Raw genomic sequence first — 17,289 nt, 5'->3', positions numbered from 1 at the left:
AAATTGCCAAAGTCTCCCTAACAATAGGTGTGCAGCATATATAGAAATAACATCACACAAAACTTCATCTTTATATTTCCCTACTGAGAACGAGATTAAAACTTATTTAGTCACCCTAACTTCTCTACATTCATTTAACCATTAAAGCTTATACAATGTAGCATGCTTAGTAGTAATCAAGATCAACTTTCTAATCAAAGTTTTGCTAACAATTAGTACAACTATCATTATCAATAATTATATTATATACTTTATTTTTTATGTGGCATCTAGTATGAAAGATATTATCCATTTGTTGCTCTACAACTTTTTCACTAACTTGAACATGCAAAGATCTTCTTATAACTAAGGATTCACAATTAATAACATATTCAATATCACTAACATCTTCAAGTGTTGGCATGTCTTCACATTCAGATTCATCACTATCTGACTCTATTTCTCCATTATCTCTCAAAATCATAATCCTTTTACTTGGACATTTTGATGCATAATACCCAAATCTTTGACACCTAAAACACTTAATCTTTATCTTATGCTTCTGCTAAACATTATTTCTTTCTTTTTAACCTATTTTCCCTTATGACTAGGAACACCATGTTTACTAATCATCTCAGCACTTAATTTATCCAACTTTCTCATCAAAGCCTTCATTATTACCTCCAACTTATCTTATTTTTCTACAAGATCCTTCGTCTTCAATTTTGCCACACTTTTTTATGACATTGTGAATACATGTAATAAAGGTTAATAACAAAGAAAAAATATCCCCATACACTCCTTTACATGCTTACATTTGATTTAATGTCACTCTACTCGTATTTTACACAATTTAATTGAGCTTTCACTTTAATAATCTCATTATTCCCTTGCCTTACTATTTTTTTTACGATGTTGTCTTTGAACGGCGCATGCGGTTGATTCCAGCAACTAAAAATATCATTCTGAAGCATCTTTAGATTTGTCTTGGTCTCTCTTCCATGTTGAGATTGCACGTATAGAAAATAGAATTCCGGTTTGACTTTGATAAACATTACTTTTTTTCCTCTCTCCCCCTCGATTCTTGCGCCTTGCCCTGTAATTTTTCAAATCACCCCCTTGGCTTCTCTTTGTTTTTTATTTTGTCCTTGATCTTTTGGTTGATATTTGTTTTATTTCAAATAACTTATTAAAATCAAAATTTGCTTCAATTTCATCCTCATTTGATTATTATTTTTACTTCTCTTCGTTTTTTATTTAGTTCTTGATTTTTTGGTTAATATTTCTTTTATTTGAAATAACTTATAAAAATTTAAAAAAAAAATCAATTTCAACCTCATTTGATTTTTTAAAATTTGTCTTATTTAGTCCCTATTCTTTTAATTGTTATTTATGTCATATGAAATAATTTTTATAGTGCAATGTTTTTGGCAATTACACCCTCGATCATTTTTTTTTCCTATCAAATTTTATCCATATTCTTTCTATTGTTTTTTTTTCCTTTGCTAAATTTTTTTAGTTTGATTTTTTTTTTACACTCAATTTCATCTTTTAATATTGAGTTGATTTGGATTTAAGCTACTTGGTTAACCCCATTTTGGAATTTCATAGATTCCAATTAGGAAAATTAACCCAGCTTAAGGATGTTCGCTAAGAGTTGATTTTTTTTTTATCGTTCTTTTAAGCTAATGTTTTTTAGATTTTATCCTTTGATTTTTATTTTATTAAAGATTAAGCTCATTGTTTTTTATATGCTTTTTACATCCTTTTTTTTTTATTGTCTGGGATCTTTTTATGTTTTGTTCCTTTTTAGATATATTTTCTCAAAATATTTTTTTCTATAATTAAATAGAATTGATTGATTGAATATAAACGGATACTCACTTCATTGTGTTTTGTTCAATTTACTTTTACAGGGCATTGCTCTAGTGAAGTATGCAACTTCTTTCAATGTCGTCTTGCATCATTTTGTAGTTGAGTTTAAACCAACTTAACAAGCTCTTTTGGTTGTGGATGATGTCCACAGTCGAGTGGCGGCGGGTTTTTAACAATCTTTTCTTTCTTCTCCTTACAGGTATGGTATCGATGGCTCATTTTTTTTATTTATTATTGACAGGTTTTTTTTTACATTTTACTTTTTGTTGTTTTCTTCGATTTAAATCAGATTATTAAATTAACTGGTTGCATTAAATATAGTCAAGTTAATGACTTGAGTATCAGTTCTTCTTACTTCTTTCAAAATACAATCACCTCGTAACCCAGTTTAATTCCCAGTCTAGTGTACTTCTAAATTGGGAAACAAACTCACACTACTTTTACCAAAAAAGATACTAAATTAAAAGACCATTAAGCAGAACATAAAGCATACTAACTGACCTCCATGCTGCATTTCAAGAAAATCCCAATAACTAGCTAGCCACCAACTCACGTGAGGGGGGCTGAGAATATGACCTGTTTGAATAGGCACCATATCAAACTTCTCTTTATGGACTGCATTACATTTGTAGGTTAACAGCTTTCATATTGTTCAATGAGCAAAAGCTCTACTAAAAAGAGACAAGAGAGAGTGACCCAAAATAATATAAAAAAGAACAATAAAGATTAGGTGCATAGACTATCAGAAAGGAAGGGAATCCGCAAAATCTATAACAAAAGACTGTCAGAAAGTATCATTTCTTATACCCCAAAGGGGAGAGCAAATAAAAAAAAAAACATACAGACAGGTCAAGTGCATAGACTAACCATGCAAATTCTATATTAATGATCATTTATTTTCACTTCTAATAAAAATATTTAACCACTGAACAGTCAAACTTACAACGACAGTTGTGACAATAACTTTTGTTATTCCCTTGTCTGACATTGTTAGCTGCTTGTATTTATCTACAATGCTTTCCAAGTGATTTAATATCCCATTCTTTGCCACAACAATTGGTGAAAAGGCAATAAAAAACATTTTAGAAGATGATAATGCAGTGAGATGCAAGAATAATTCCTATCAGTTTAAAATACAATAGCTAAGAAATCCGCTACAAGCACTAGTTATAAGACCTGCCTCGGGTCAAATATTTTTTTCCTTAAAAAAATTGTATATACAAATTTTTTTGGTTGTAATTAAAAAAATTATAAATGTAAATTAAAAAATTTACACATATATAGAATCAAATAAATTGTAAACTATGTGTGTTGATATATAAATAAATAAGTCATCAATGATAATAAAAAAAATAAAACTAGAAAAATCAAGAAATAGGTGTAGATGATATTTAATCTCATACGATGGGATATTTACCCTGTTATGTTTGCTAATTTTTTATTCAAATATTTTTTTATTTAATCAAATTATAATAGAAATAGACACACATATTAAACTAATTGAATAAAATAAAATAAAAAAGAATTATACAAGGTTGTACATATCAGAAATATTATCTAGAAAAAATAATTTTATTTTAAAAAGTAAATTCATCTATACAAAAGATTAAAAAAAATATAGATGAATCTGAAAAATCTCTTCAAAAATTAAATACACACAAAATAATTTTAAAAAATCTCTATTCAAAAAGAGTAAATAAGGAAATAAAAAAAAATCACATATGATCGGTATGAATTGAAACATAAATTTAAAAATTATCTTACAAAAACAAATAAGAAAAAGATATCGATAAAAAAAAAATAATAACTTTGTTATTGTGGCTTAACTTGTCAGACCTGTGATTCGGGTAAAATTAATTTTTTATCTTAAATTTATACGAAACATATATATTTTATAAAAAAAAAAAAAAAGAGGGCCAAAATAAAAGTTCAGGCATGTTGGGCTATATATAGTCCTGCACTTGCCTCAGTTTGTTTCTATTTTACTTTTTTAAAATTTTAAAGGGGTCATCCTTTTATTTATTTTGAAAAAAGATATGCAGACGACATGTCGTCTACAAGCTCAAATTTCAACCACCACTATGACGGCTAAAAAATCAAGTTAGTGCCTTTTCTGTCCAAAAAAAATAATTTTCAAGTCATTTTAACCCAAAAACACCTCGCTAACACTCTAGGAACATCCGCAAACCAATCTATCAAGCCCAAAAACACAAAATCAAACAAAATTACATTTATTTTTCTTAGCTTAGATCTGTTTTTTAAGCAACATTGTGACTCTAAACAAATACCTTAAAAATCATTTATGTTGCATTGCTAGAAAAACTCCTGCACAATAGGTCAAATGACTACCCTTGGCTAAGTGGTGGTATAACACCAACTTCCACATTGCCAACAAGGCTACCCCGATGAGATATTGTATAATCTAACCCCAATAATTCACATAGCCTATTTTCCTAAAGATTTTATGATAGAAGTAATAGATTCTTATTTGATCATAAGAGAAGAGATGTTCAAGACATTCAGAGCTAATCTACAGCATACACAAAAGAGAATGGTACATATGGATAATAAGATAAAAAAGTGAAATAACTTTTAATTGGGAGATTATGTTTATCTCAAGTTACAACCCTATCGTTAGACTACTATAGCACACTGAGCCTCTCAGAAATTAGCTTCAAAATATTACAAGCCATACCTGGTTTAATTTGGAGAAAATTGGAACATTGGCATATAGAATTGATCTTCCTTCTTCGGCTGCCATCCACCCGGTGTTCTATGTATCTCAATTAAAGAAACGTCTTGGCAATAGAATGGCTGCCTCATTACTTCCCTGCTTCTTCAAAGAGACTCCTCTGCAACCTCAAGCAATTATGGAATGTAGAATGATAAAGAGTGGAAATCAAGCTGCAACTCAAATCATCATCCATTGGAAGAATTAATCTCCTGCTAATGCCGTTTAGGAGTTTGCCGAGGACTTCAATCTCAGGTTTCCATAATTCATCCTTGAAGACAAGGCCGAAAATGAAGGAGGGAAAAATGTTGTGAATTGAAACTAACAGGAGGGAAATCCATTTTGACTGGTACGCCTTGAATCGAAGATGGTTTAATATGGCTTAACAAAACCCAGTGTACCATTTAAGTTCCAACGCAACGTTTAAATGTTAGTTATTTATGTTATGTACTGTTGCTTAATTTACACATGTTGTGGAAGAAAGAGTCTAGAATATTGTAGCTCAATTCTTAAAAGATTGGATTATAATAGAATTTCTCAAAAGTGACTCGTTAACAAGGTTATAAACCTGAAAATAATAAATAATAAAAGAGTAAACTCAACAATTTAGTAGGTAAATAGCATTCAATATACACCTATGATGTAATACGGTAATGAGAAGTATATACAAATTTGGCTTTATATTTTTATAGGAGAATTTCACAAGAAATAGCATGAAGTAAGGCTTGTTAGAAAAATCAAAATGTAGTGAGCATTATGTTTCACGCTGTGAAATGATCAGTCAACACAAATTGGTAACCCCCCTAACCAATTAAGGTTCAGAACTACAATGTACATAAAGATTAACATTATCATGTTAGTGTGAGTATTATGACTGGCATACCATAAAGTTATAATCAAACAAACTGAATGATTTTTTAAAGGCTCAACTCATACAATCAATCAAATGTTGAGGTATCAATTTAGATACACATAATATCTTATATCAATAAATCAATCTCAATAAATGACCATGTTTTATTATAAACAAGAGATAATAAGTAATATATATTACTAAGAAGCATGATTGATTTCATATTAATAATTCAAATATTTATATTATTTCTTTTGCATAAAAAATATTATTCACTCACCTTACTCAGAAATAGCAAAAAAACAGAAGCAAATATCAAAGGAATCCTATTAACGCTTAACCTGTGGAATATCAGGAGTATCTGAATATAAAAGAAGACATGGTCAAAACGACTCAAAGTCAATAACATAAGAGAATAAAACTCTAAGATTATAGAACAAAACATAATTATAAAAGTGAAACAGATCCACCCAATCGTTCCCAAACATATCCCAAACTTATCGAACCTAAAAGAATTGTTCATCCTTCACTACAAGGTCAACCAGTCGACTGGAATTTACCAACCTTTCAACCAAAATCATCAAGATAACCGGTTGATCGAAACTGACATACAAGTCGACCAAAATCAGTCAGGCCAACTGGTTGATTGAGATTTCAGAATCTCAATCCACCAGTCTCTCTAAAAATAATAGATCTCCAAACTTTAACTAAAACCTCAAAAACCTATAACAATTAACCCTTAACATTTCAATTAACCCATTAATTAAACTAAAAAATATAAACTTCAAAACTCTAAATCTTAACAAATTCAAAATCATAATTAATAACAATAAGTATACATATCAAAGTATAAATATTACCTTAAGAACTTGTTTTCTTTAACTTTCTTCTCTTTTCTTTATTTCCCTCTCTTCTCTTCTTCTCCTTTCTCTCTTTCTCTCTTTTGGTTTCCTCTCTTCTAATTTCTTATTTCTTTTCTCTTTTTTTTGTCATCCTATTTATATCTATTATTTTTATGCAATTATCAAAGTATCTCTCATTTATTTATATCTAATATCTACTCCTTCAAGAGTATTGTTGTCCTTTCCTATCAAATCTTTCTTGTTCTTTCAAAATATTACAAATGTGATGAACGAAAGTTATTTTTTCTCAATGCTATGCTATGGTGAAAAAATATAAACAATGGTAAACAAATATTGCAATCCATGTATTATAAAAAAAAAATTATTATAGTATGTTGCTATCTTCTGGATTGTGTATTCAAAAGCACTTTCTATTTGATTATCAAATAACATTAATTTTATTTATCAAAAGTTATTTGTAATTGTTTTTTTGCACCTCCACGGTTGCTGCGTGCATTGCAATGATTTTTTTTTTAGTTAAACATGAATGTTCGGGTCAGCTTGCGAGCATCTCGACTAATCTCACGGGCCCTGAAGTTAACGACCATGTAAGCCTCCAATGGCTATCATATGCGTAACCACAGGACTCGAACCTGAGACCATAGAGGGAGTAAATCTCTTGATTTCAAACTATTATCACTAAACCACCACCTAGATGGTTGCATTGCAATAATTTTAACAGGACTATAGCTATCACATCATGCACTAATAAGCTAGCTTATACTTTTTTTGTATTAGATAGTGTTTCTAATTTTAATTTTGTATATGTTAAAATAATTTATTTAAAAAAAATTATTGTTTTAAAATGGCAATTAAAAATATTTTTTAAAATTTATTTTTTAAAACGGAACTATAAAAAATATTTAAAATACCAAACACATAATTATAAGAATTTTAATATTTTTAAATGATGCAGGGTCCTTGTACATGAGCACCTCTGTATTTGAGGTCATGATCGAATAAAAACCAGGTGCCAATCATTATTTCTTCGTTTTCTTTCTATGCTCTAACGGTCCCCACTCCTCTTTTCGGCTCGCGAATGCTTCCATCAATGTCCAATTCATGATTAGACCAATACTTTGTATTATTAAAAAATAAATATTTGCACTTGAGGGTCTAGTTGTTGTGGTCAATCGTGTGACTTGTTCCGTCCCCGTTCCGGGTTCAACCCTCTATGTGAAAGCCTGTCACCCCCGCGGTGTCTTACCTACTCCTGGGCTTGCAGGATGTCCAGCGGGCCGTGGGGAATAGTCGTGGTGCGCGCAAGCTGACCCGGACACCCCACGTAAATCAAAAATAATAATAATAATAATAATAATAAATATTTACGATTATCAAATACTGATTTAGTTGTTAATTTTAAGATCCGTAGGGATTAGTCGAGATATATATAAGCTGATTTGGACACCTCACGTGAATCAAAAAAAATTATTTAATTAATTAAAAGGAATTATTTCTCTCAAGCAATTTAGTATAATGTATTAAGAAATTAAATCTTAGTTACATAACTAATAACAATTTAAAGTTAAAGGTAATATTTATGTATTGCAACTCTTAGCTAGTGTTATTGTAAGGCGGAGTGAATAGTGAAAACAACATACATATGAATGAAAGAGTCAAAGATTAATATAAAAATATTAATTGAGATTTATTTAATAATTTAAACTTTTAATTTTTTATTTCTTTAACATAATAACAAAATTTTAATAATTAAATATCAATAGTTCAAATCTTACAACTATTGTTTTTTATAATTAAATTAATAAAATTAAACACGATATAATTGCAAATTTATAAAGTGAAATTATTCATTAAATGTTTTTATCTGAGAAGACATGTAATATAAATTATAAACAAACAAAATAAAACATAGGGATTAAAATAAATTTTTAAAACTTATAATTACAAATGAGATTTATCAAAGCCTCCATTACAAGGAATGTAATGGATCATTTCGTTATATTACATCACTTATTTTTTATATTAATAACATTACTTTTTTTATATGCTACACGTCGATTATATTAAATCATATAAAACATATCATGATTTTTTGAGCTGACTCAAATCTGCTCAAGATCGAGCTTGCATGATCCGACTATGTTCACTGAGAATAAAGGATAAAGGATTTCTTTACAAATCATCACAGCGGATCTTGGGGACTGGAGTTTCCGGATTTATGATATAGGAAATCAACACATCGTTGCTTCTTCAGAACCATGGCATTGAAAGTCCAATAACATCGTTTTATTTATCGGAGATAAAAACCCATATGGCTTCACATTGTTGCTAGACGCTGACCTGAAATTTCATGCCAACTTTTTATTCAGAAAGCGATGATCCACCGCGTGTCACAAGCAAAGCAAATTACCAGTAGCAATTTTAATATTTAATGTTCTGTCTCTATGAAATTTCCAAGATTGCAGATTATACGCACAAGACTCGTTAAATTTTGCTGATAATGCCTGCCAAGTTTTACACAGTTTCTTGCTACAAACAAAAGGAGGGGGGTGGGGGGGAAGCAGAGATTCGCCGCAAACGCTGCCTGTATCGGTGCGTAGGACACAGAATGGAATTAGATCCTGACCTCTATGCCTTCCTTCAACAAGTGCTCCTTTACAGACCGAATGGGCACCTGCAAGCCAGAAAGTCTGAGATTTCGCAATGCGATAAAACCAATAAAGAAGATAACAAGATAGAGCAGTATGTTCCCAAAGCTCTTATTGTTGTGGGAGGCGGCAACTTGAGATTTTCATGCTGTAGGTTTCACAATATAGAACTCCAATCTCTAATGGTTCATCAAATGCCATCTCATGACATTAAAAAAAAAAAAAACAAGGGAATGCATTCAGTAATATATATATATATATATATATATATAAAGGGCTTTTTTTCATCAATTAAACAGAAGAAAAAACTCGATTGATGATGAAAAACATCTTTTTTTGGATTTGGATACTAAAAAAAGCTATCAAACGATTGCTAGCTATACCTCTTTCCTATGGAAAATGCCAGCAGCGAGGGCAGCAGAAGCATTTGTCTTTGAGAACACATCTGAGAAGTGTTCAACAGCACCTGCACCACTGCTTGCAATCACAGGGATGCTCACAGCATCAGAGATCATCTTTATTAGATCTATATCAAACCCTTTCCCTTGACCTGAAAGGCAACACAAGTAATTTTGAGAATTGAAAGAAACAGAATATCGATTCAGTAGAACACCAAACAGAATATATGAATGCACATGCACTGAAGAGAACAATAAAGCCTCTAGAACCCATTAAAATAGTATTGAAACAGTCTTCATATCATTGACAACCACAAACTAATGCCATCACTTTCAGGAAGACAAAAAAAAAAAAAAAATCAGTTATGCACATTTTCTGAAGAAATAGTAAGAGAAGAATCATCCTAGCCTCTTTAAAGAAGCTTCAGGGCAGTACTCTTTCTCCAAGATTATTCCATTTTTTTATTGCAGAAAATCTAGTTGATACAGGCCTTTCCCTGAGAAGTAAGAGTCCTCACCATCACAGTCAATGCAATTCAGTAATATTTCTCCAGCCCCCAGCTCTTCAACTGCTTTTGCAAGTTCATAAGCTCCAATTGGTCGACCTTCTCGCCCACCATTAACCTTAACAGATGGGAAAGAAAAGAAGTGAAAGAAATGATCAGTTAATTTTGGCCTGTGCGGGGAATTTGTAGCATGTCAAATTAAAATTACCACATGCAACCCACCATCAGCACTGAAGTCAAGGTCGTGGTGGTTATGTCAAAATTCTGTTTGGCTGACTAAAATTTGACGATTCAGGAACATATTTAATTTATAGTCTTCTAAAGGTAGTGAAGTTATTTGAGCATATGAATGAACTAAGTGTAGACTGACAATGACAAGAGTAGCATCTGGAAATTAAAGGGCATGTCAGTTGAGAGAGAAAATTAACATTCTTCTATGACCCACTTTGTCCTTCCTGGTGTAGGAACCCTACTATCTTGCAATAGAAGCAGAAATTTTACCTCGGTTTTACATACATGTATTCACCCAAACAAATATGTAAATGGCAAGCTAGCATGACAGACACGTGCATGCTAGAGCTTTTAAAATCTCAATCATTTTGCCAGAATGATGGCTAGAAATCAAGTCAAACACGGTGTAATTAAAAAATACCAACGTTCCAGAATTAAGATTCAGTTTTAATTGCATTAAGAAATAAAGCTTACCGTGCATTGATACCAGGCATATTCTTCTCCATTTGGACCTGACACAATTGTGAAAACCTAATAACCATTCGACATACAATCTGATTACAGAGAACGAATCTAAGCGCATAACTCTCTTATGCATGTATGCACACATTATGCTTGTCGAGAAATTCATTTGGCAGCATAAGAAGGAAACTAGATGGTAAGAGTTAAAAGCAAGTTTAAAATCTTGGAAACAAAAAAGGTAAATGATGAATAACAGTTAAACTTAAATGAAAGACGATCCATTAGATATCTAGTGAGACTCGGGATCTTGTTATTATTAACATCACTATTATCTTTACTTGGAAAATTTCTTATTATATAGGATCTACCACACCCTCATTCCACCATTTTAGCACTTGAACCAATCGCAAGGGCTTTTTGGATCTTATGGATTTAAAGAATACCATGAACAACCAGTAAATATGTATTCAATAGCAGATTTCAAGGAAGTAAAAGGAGCTAGCAGAAACAAATTCTTCTTACCTGGGTTAGTCAACCTAATTGACTTGAACTCCACATCACTAGGATCATTGAGGTACACTCTACGAGGGTCAATACTTACAACAACTGCCTGCAATCAAGTATTATCTCCTGTCATGTCACTAGAAAGACAACTTGATCTATGTTTTCCAGCAATACTGATAACATTCTATAAGCACACTTGGCAATAACATATAAGCCAACTTTGCAAACACAAACTTTTACAATTACCATATCTGTTCTTCTACCGATGTGATAAAATTGAAATGGTGTGAAAACCTAATCAGATTAGCTAACACTATCATGTCTTTGTACCTTGACAGGTGCCAGAAAATCTTATATTTCCATCTCCCGGTTGCAGTTGTACAGAAATTAAAGGAGGAAAGAAAGAATTGATCACAAAAATGGAAGAGGGATCCAACCAACATAAAATCATTATATGCTAGAAGAGCAAGATTTGCCGAGGAGAAGCCATCCAAACCCAGTGAACTATATTTTGTTCATGAATACATGTAAGGAACCAAACTGGAAACTGAATTTCAGTTAGTAAAATGATACAATTCACAGTTAGTCAATCATAATCATTTGACAAGATTCATCTAAATCAAACATGTGAATATCTGCATCCTTTTATCCTCTGCTACTCTAGACACCCATTAAGAGCATTTATATGTTACAAAGGCAACTCCTCTTTCCAAGAGTATGGTGGTTCAAATATTTCAAACTACACAGGAATTTACCTGATTTCCATAGACTCTTGATATCTGTTCTATGCTGCTCTTCCCAGTCTTTACCTACAAGTGGAGTCCAAGGGCAATTAGGAGGAAATACACAAGGATGTGAACCAAACAGAACTTATAAGTAAATCAAATACTGGGAAGTGCTGATGATGGGGAATGAAGAAAGACAAAATGGGAATTGATATTTGATTATTTAGGCACTTTAGTGTTGTATGATTATTCTAGATATTAGTGTTATTTAGGGGCATTAGTACTTATTATCTAGTACTTCAAATAACAATCTAGTTTATTTCTTATTTGTTAGGTTTTTCTAATCAATTTTTTAAAATTTCCCATTATCATTACATTTTACCTTTCCTTATTTTATTTGGTTTGGTGCTATAAATATGCACCTACCTAGACATTCAGTTGTTAAAACTATTGATCAAATAAATTGAGTTTTCCTAAGAGAATTAGTTATGTTGATCTCTGTTCTTGTTTAGTGATTCTACAGCAATTGCATACCTTAGTTTTTAAATATTCTTCTGCAGCATGGACTGCATCACTTCCAATAGATATCTTATCAGCCCCAGACCTGAAATATTCGGATGCAACTTCCAAGCTAGAATAATACCTGAACGGAGAATGACTTAATGATAATATGCCTACGCACCTAACTAATCATTAATGACACGTGAAGACGACAAGGAAACTATATATTGGGGAAATTATGGGAAAGATTGTATGCATACAAGTTGGAAAAATGTTGGGCTGTAAGATTGATCTGCCACATAACACTGAAATCATACCTGTCATTGGAATCAGTAAAATCTCTAATTCCACCTCCAACTGTCAACGGTACAAAAACATTTTCTGAAGCGCATCTCAAAACCTTCAAGAGCATGGCAAAACAATTAAAATTATGGATAAATGATACTTCTGTCTACAAGTTACCAACAATTTTCTTATTTTTAGCATGTAATTAAATAGCTACAAAACCAACCTGCAACATTGGCAAATCACCCAAGGGAAAGTCGCGGAAGCCAGTGATATTCAAAAAACTAACCTGAAATTCAACAATAGCATGTTAAGCACATTATTACCGCTCCTTGGCAGTATATGGATCAAATTAAATCAGGTAAAGAAAGCATACCTCATCAGCACCGTCTTTGTAATACTTTCCAGCAAGTTCCACTGGCTTGCCAAGGTTTCTAACCTAAAAAACTCTCATCAATAATACCATTAATGAGATGCAAATACATATTTTCACCGATGGTTACAATTCAGGAAAAGATTGAGACCAAATAAGTGCATTCACTTAGAATCATCAACTTCTTTCCCTTTTTCTTGGCTAAATAGAATCAAAAGCTTCTTTTTTTCAGGTGAAGGCATTAATCCATCAGCACAACACAAGAACATTCACCTTAAAATTTAACTGAAATCACAATGAGTAATTCGATTCCACAATTCCAGCATTCATTGTCAATTGAAAACAATAATCCATCAAAGATAAAGGATTCCAACCTTAAGAAATGAACTTCAGAAGCATGTCCAAGAAAGAAACAGACAAAACAGCTAAAGCATTTAACAAGGTAATTGAAAAATGCAAGATGTATGTTTGCTTAAAATGTGTATATCTTTGGCCCATTTCAAGGTTTCACAAAGTTCTGGCACTATTTTTTTCTACTAGCACTTTCAACATGCAGTGGTCTCTAGTCACATGCCAATCCCACACATTGCAAGTGGTATTCTTCGCCATACCTCATTCTTTTCTGCATGTTCTCTTACATCGTACTGGTCTCCTTTGGTTACAACAAGATCTCCTTCGTCATTTGTCCTCACATCAAGACAAGCAATTACCTAAAGAGAAGCAATATCACTGAGCATAGGACCTTATGAAGAACACACATACACATACTTGGATAAAAATGATTAGTTCGAGTGCATTCATGTGTGCATTTGCTGTGGTATAGAATTGTCATTTTGCTTCCTTATGGTGAAATTCCTCAGGAACCTTTCTAGGACTTTCTTTATTTGACACACAAAGCAACAGGAAGGCCCTTTTATTTTGATATTCTGCATATGTACTCATACTTCTAGAGGATGCCTTGTTCTCCTCCATGTAATCATGCCTCATGTATATCTTCAATAGAATTTTTATTTATCTGAAAGAACTAGGAGAACAAACAAAATGGATATCCTTCCTAAAAGAAAAGAAAACTGAAATTAAAAAGGGGAGAGCGAGAGAGAGAGAGAGGAAACTACAGTCCCACTGATTATCAGCTGAGAAAAAGTATTTATAATCCCTTTAAATGGCAATAAAAAATTGTGTTATCTCGCAGAAATCGCCTCAACATACAGCAGTTCTTAAATCTCTGTGTTAAAAAAACTCAAATCCAAACAGATGCCAAATTCAAAGGATGAAAAACCATGAGAGCCATTCAGACTCAGTGTAGTCACAAAACAAGATTTGTAGCAGGGACAAGGAAAATTCAAAACAACTTAGATAAAACTTAAGTTCGGGAAATATTACCCTCTTTGCAAGTTTTGATGCTTTCCTTTCAGTACGCTTCTGTCTTCAAATAAAGTTTCATTTCATTAGATGTTTCAATAAAGAAGTCAAGAGACATTGAAGTTGCATCAATTTCAGAGTACAGAGTCTACCTCTGTCAGAGATGACTTTGGAAGCAAAAAGCGCCTCAATACTGAAAGACCAACATCTGTGAAATTCATTTTAGATCATATCAATCAATGTTAAATAGACAGTCTTATTAACATTCATATGCAAAATTAGTTACTGTACAGCATATCAGAGAGAATTAACCACCTAATCTCAAGCAGAAAACAAGAAAATGATTCTATATATACTTTTCATACATTCTTCACTGTATATACAAGAGATTCAAGATCATTAGGGCAGAAAGTATCCAAATCCAATGGTAAAGTCTTGAAGGAAAAAAACAACCCCCTTCTTGAACGAAGAGGGGCAACAAAATGCCTCAAGATTGTTTACAAAGTGGAGCTGAAATTTAATCATGTTAACAATCCATATGTTGAAGAAAAAGAAAAGTAGAGGTTATGAACAGCTTGCCTCCACTCTTCTCTGGATGGAATTGAACAGCATGCACTTTTCCCTTTCTAACAGAAGCTATAAATTCATCACCATAATTGCAGGTAGAGGAAATCCACTCTTTATTTTCATTTGACTGCAAAGGAATGCTCATAAACCAAATATACGCATAGCAGAATTATGCAACAAGATAACTGATACGATGAGACGAGAAAAAGAAAGACGCACTGGCATGGCACGGTAAGAGTGAACAAAATACACATGGCGGTTTCCAATGTCATCCAAAATTTCAGAGTCTTTAGTGATTTGCAAAGCATTCCAGCCAATATGAGGTACTCTGAAACCATTTGAGGAGTCAAACCGCCCCACCACGCCAGGAATCAGACCAAGACCACCCACTGAGACAAATGCAGATATTCAAATACTCTATAAGGAAAAGGAAAAAAAAAATAGAGAAAGAACAATGTCAAAGCTTCCAATTTAGCAGAAAAAAATACGAGACTGACCTGGACCATTCTCCTCGCTGGACTCGAAAAGTAGCTGAAGCCCAAGACAGATGCCTAAAAAAGGGCGATCATTCTGAATATAGGTACAGAGTGCTTCGCCCATCCTGCAAATGTTAATACAAAAAAGAAATGGATTGTTAAATATTAGCACAAACAGCAACAATTGGAAAAGAGAAAAGACAGACAGAAAGACAAACCCAGTGTTGTTAAGGACATCCATAGCAGGTGCAAAAGCCCCAACACCAGGAAATATAAGACGCCTTGCATTTAGAATGTCTTTCGGAGTTTGCACCTGTTTGATTTTATTTCATTTTTCCAAAATAAAATCATAAATTATTATTGCATTACTTACATTTACTCAAAAAAGATGAATTAAAAAAATAAATAAAAAATAGCACATCTTTGATTTGGAAACCGAGATGACGAATGGCGTTTCGGACACTACGGACATTTCCAGCACCATAATCAAGTAGAGTCACTACTGCAAAATCCATTAAAAGAAAGAAAAGGAAAGAAAAAAAAAAGAAGTTTTAGTAAAAGATGATGTTGTGTATATGTTTAAGGAGATAGATGAAGAAAAAGGGGACCTGAATCATCATTGGATGCACGAACTGAGAGATTTCTAGGTGACTTGAACTTCGAAGGAAGGTGGTTTCTCGAGAAATTTTTTGAAAGAGATATAAGAGAAGAAGAGGAGGAGATGGATGGAGTTTTGAAGGAAGAAGTAGGAGGAGAAGTAAATGGTGCTGCCTCCATTACAGCTTTCCGAAACCACTGCTTCGACTGCGGCTCCACAGTATTTCGAAACTCCTGTCCTGCTAATTTTCAGTAGTCGACGATTTGGACTCGTACTTCTGTTCTGCTCTGTTCTGTTCAGTTCAGTTCTAGGGTGTCGTCAAGACTTTGTTCCCTCGGCTCCTCCTTTCTTCTTATTTCTTGTTATGGGCTAAAAGTCTACGTTCAGTTTGGGCCATTATCCACTAATATGGATTTGGGTTTCTAGTTAAAAGAAAATCGAACTAGAAAACAAGAAGTAACGAACTCTAAGGCTACAATAAGTTATTTAAAATTTTATTTTTTTTTGTTATTCAAAAATATTTTTAAATAATATTTTTTATTATTTTTTTAAAAAAATTATATCAATACATCAGAAAAAATCTTCTATGGAATGTGATTCTTTTTTTTTTTTTTATGTTACAGTGTTTTATATAAATAAGTAACTCGTGTTAAGATAACTATGATAAGAAAATGAATCTAATCCTATAATTATCAAGATGTATAAAATCATGAGATAAAGAAATTAATTTCTAATATTTTGATTTTACAGCTCACGGAACACTCCCCTTTAAGTTGGTGCAGAGATGTCTTTGATACCCAACTTGTCAATTGAACCATGAAAGCTTTTGTTAGAGATAGTCTTTGTGAGCATATCAGCAAGTTGATCTTTTAATCTAAAAGAAAAAAGGTGAAACACTTTTTCTTCAAGATTTTGTTTAATGAAATGTCAATCTATCTTAATATGTTTTGTTCAATCATATTGAATTAGATTTAAGATAGTTTAATTGCAGCTTTATTATCATAGTCAAATTCATTTTTGAGTTGTGAGTGAAACCAATTTCTTAGAGTAGTCTTCTAAGCTAGAAAAGTTCACAGAAACCTTTAGTCATTCCTCTAAACTCGGTTTCAGCACTTAACAATGCTACTACTTTCTGTTTTTTACTCCTTCGTGTAACTAAGTTGCCACTAATAAAAATGAAGTAACCAGATGTGAATTTTTTATTAGACAAGTTCCCTACCTAGTCAGCATCTATGTAACCTTCAATATCTAAGTGGCTATTATTGGAGAACATAAGTTCTCTCCCTAAAGTGGATTTTAGATATGGAATAATTCAAACAACTAGATTCATATGGTCTTTACTAGGACAATGC

At 32.2% G+C, this 17,289-nt stretch overlaps 1 protein-coding gene across 1 annotated transcript; it reads right to left on the bottom strand.

Annotated features, from left to right (window-relative positions):
- Positions 1-8,637: 8,637 nt before the first annotated feature.
- LOC133698878 (imidazole glycerol phosphate synthase hisHF, chloroplastic-like) lies at positions 8,638-16,276 on the bottom strand. The gene is made up of 19 exons (XM_062122017.1): positions 15,948-16,276; positions 15,759-15,841; positions 15,558-15,652; positions 15,361-15,464; positions 15,083-15,252; positions 14,876-14,990; positions 14,449-14,504; positions 14,318-14,356; positions 13,546-13,644; positions 12,938-13,000; positions 12,788-12,850; positions 12,594-12,676; positions 12,310-12,418; positions 11,806-11,859; positions 11,069-11,156; positions 10,559-10,596; positions 9,866-9,971; positions 9,333-9,499; positions 8,638-8,975 (listed from the first exon to the last, which is right to left on the bottom strand). Exons 1-19 carry the CDS (start codon positions 16,114-16,116, stop codon positions 8,916-8,918), a joined length of 1,761 nt encoding a protein of 586 aa, XP_061978001.1. The 5' UTR covers positions 16,117-16,276; the 3' UTR covers positions 8,638-8,915.
- Between the last annotated feature and the right edge of the window lie 1,013 nt (positions 16,277-17,289).

The sequence above is a fragment of the Populus nigra genome, chromosome 1, assembly GCF_951802175.1.
Source record: "Populus nigra chromosome 1, ddPopNigr1.1, whole genome shotgun sequence".
Classification (NCBI taxonomy): domain Eukaryota; kingdom Viridiplantae; phylum Streptophyta; class Magnoliopsida; order Malpighiales; family Salicaceae; genus Populus; species Populus nigra.
Note: the sequence above shows the minus strand (reverse complement) of the source record. Positions and strands in the feature narration are given on the sequence as shown.

Bases quoted from the DNA above. Each gene is read 5' to 3' on its own strand.
- LOC133698878 (XM_062122017.1), bottom strand. From the start codon at position 16,116: ATGGAGGCAGCACCATTTACTTCTCCTCCTACTTCTTCCTTCAAAACT. The intron at 14,505-14,875 runs GCAAGCTGTTCA...TGAATTTCACAG, and splicing joins CCATCCAGAGAAGAGTGGAG to ATGTTGGTCTTTCAGTATTG. The intron at 9,972-10,558 runs GTAAGCTTTATT...CCATCTGTTAAG, and splicing joins ATGCCTGGTATCAATGCACG to GTTAATGGTGGGCGAGAAGG.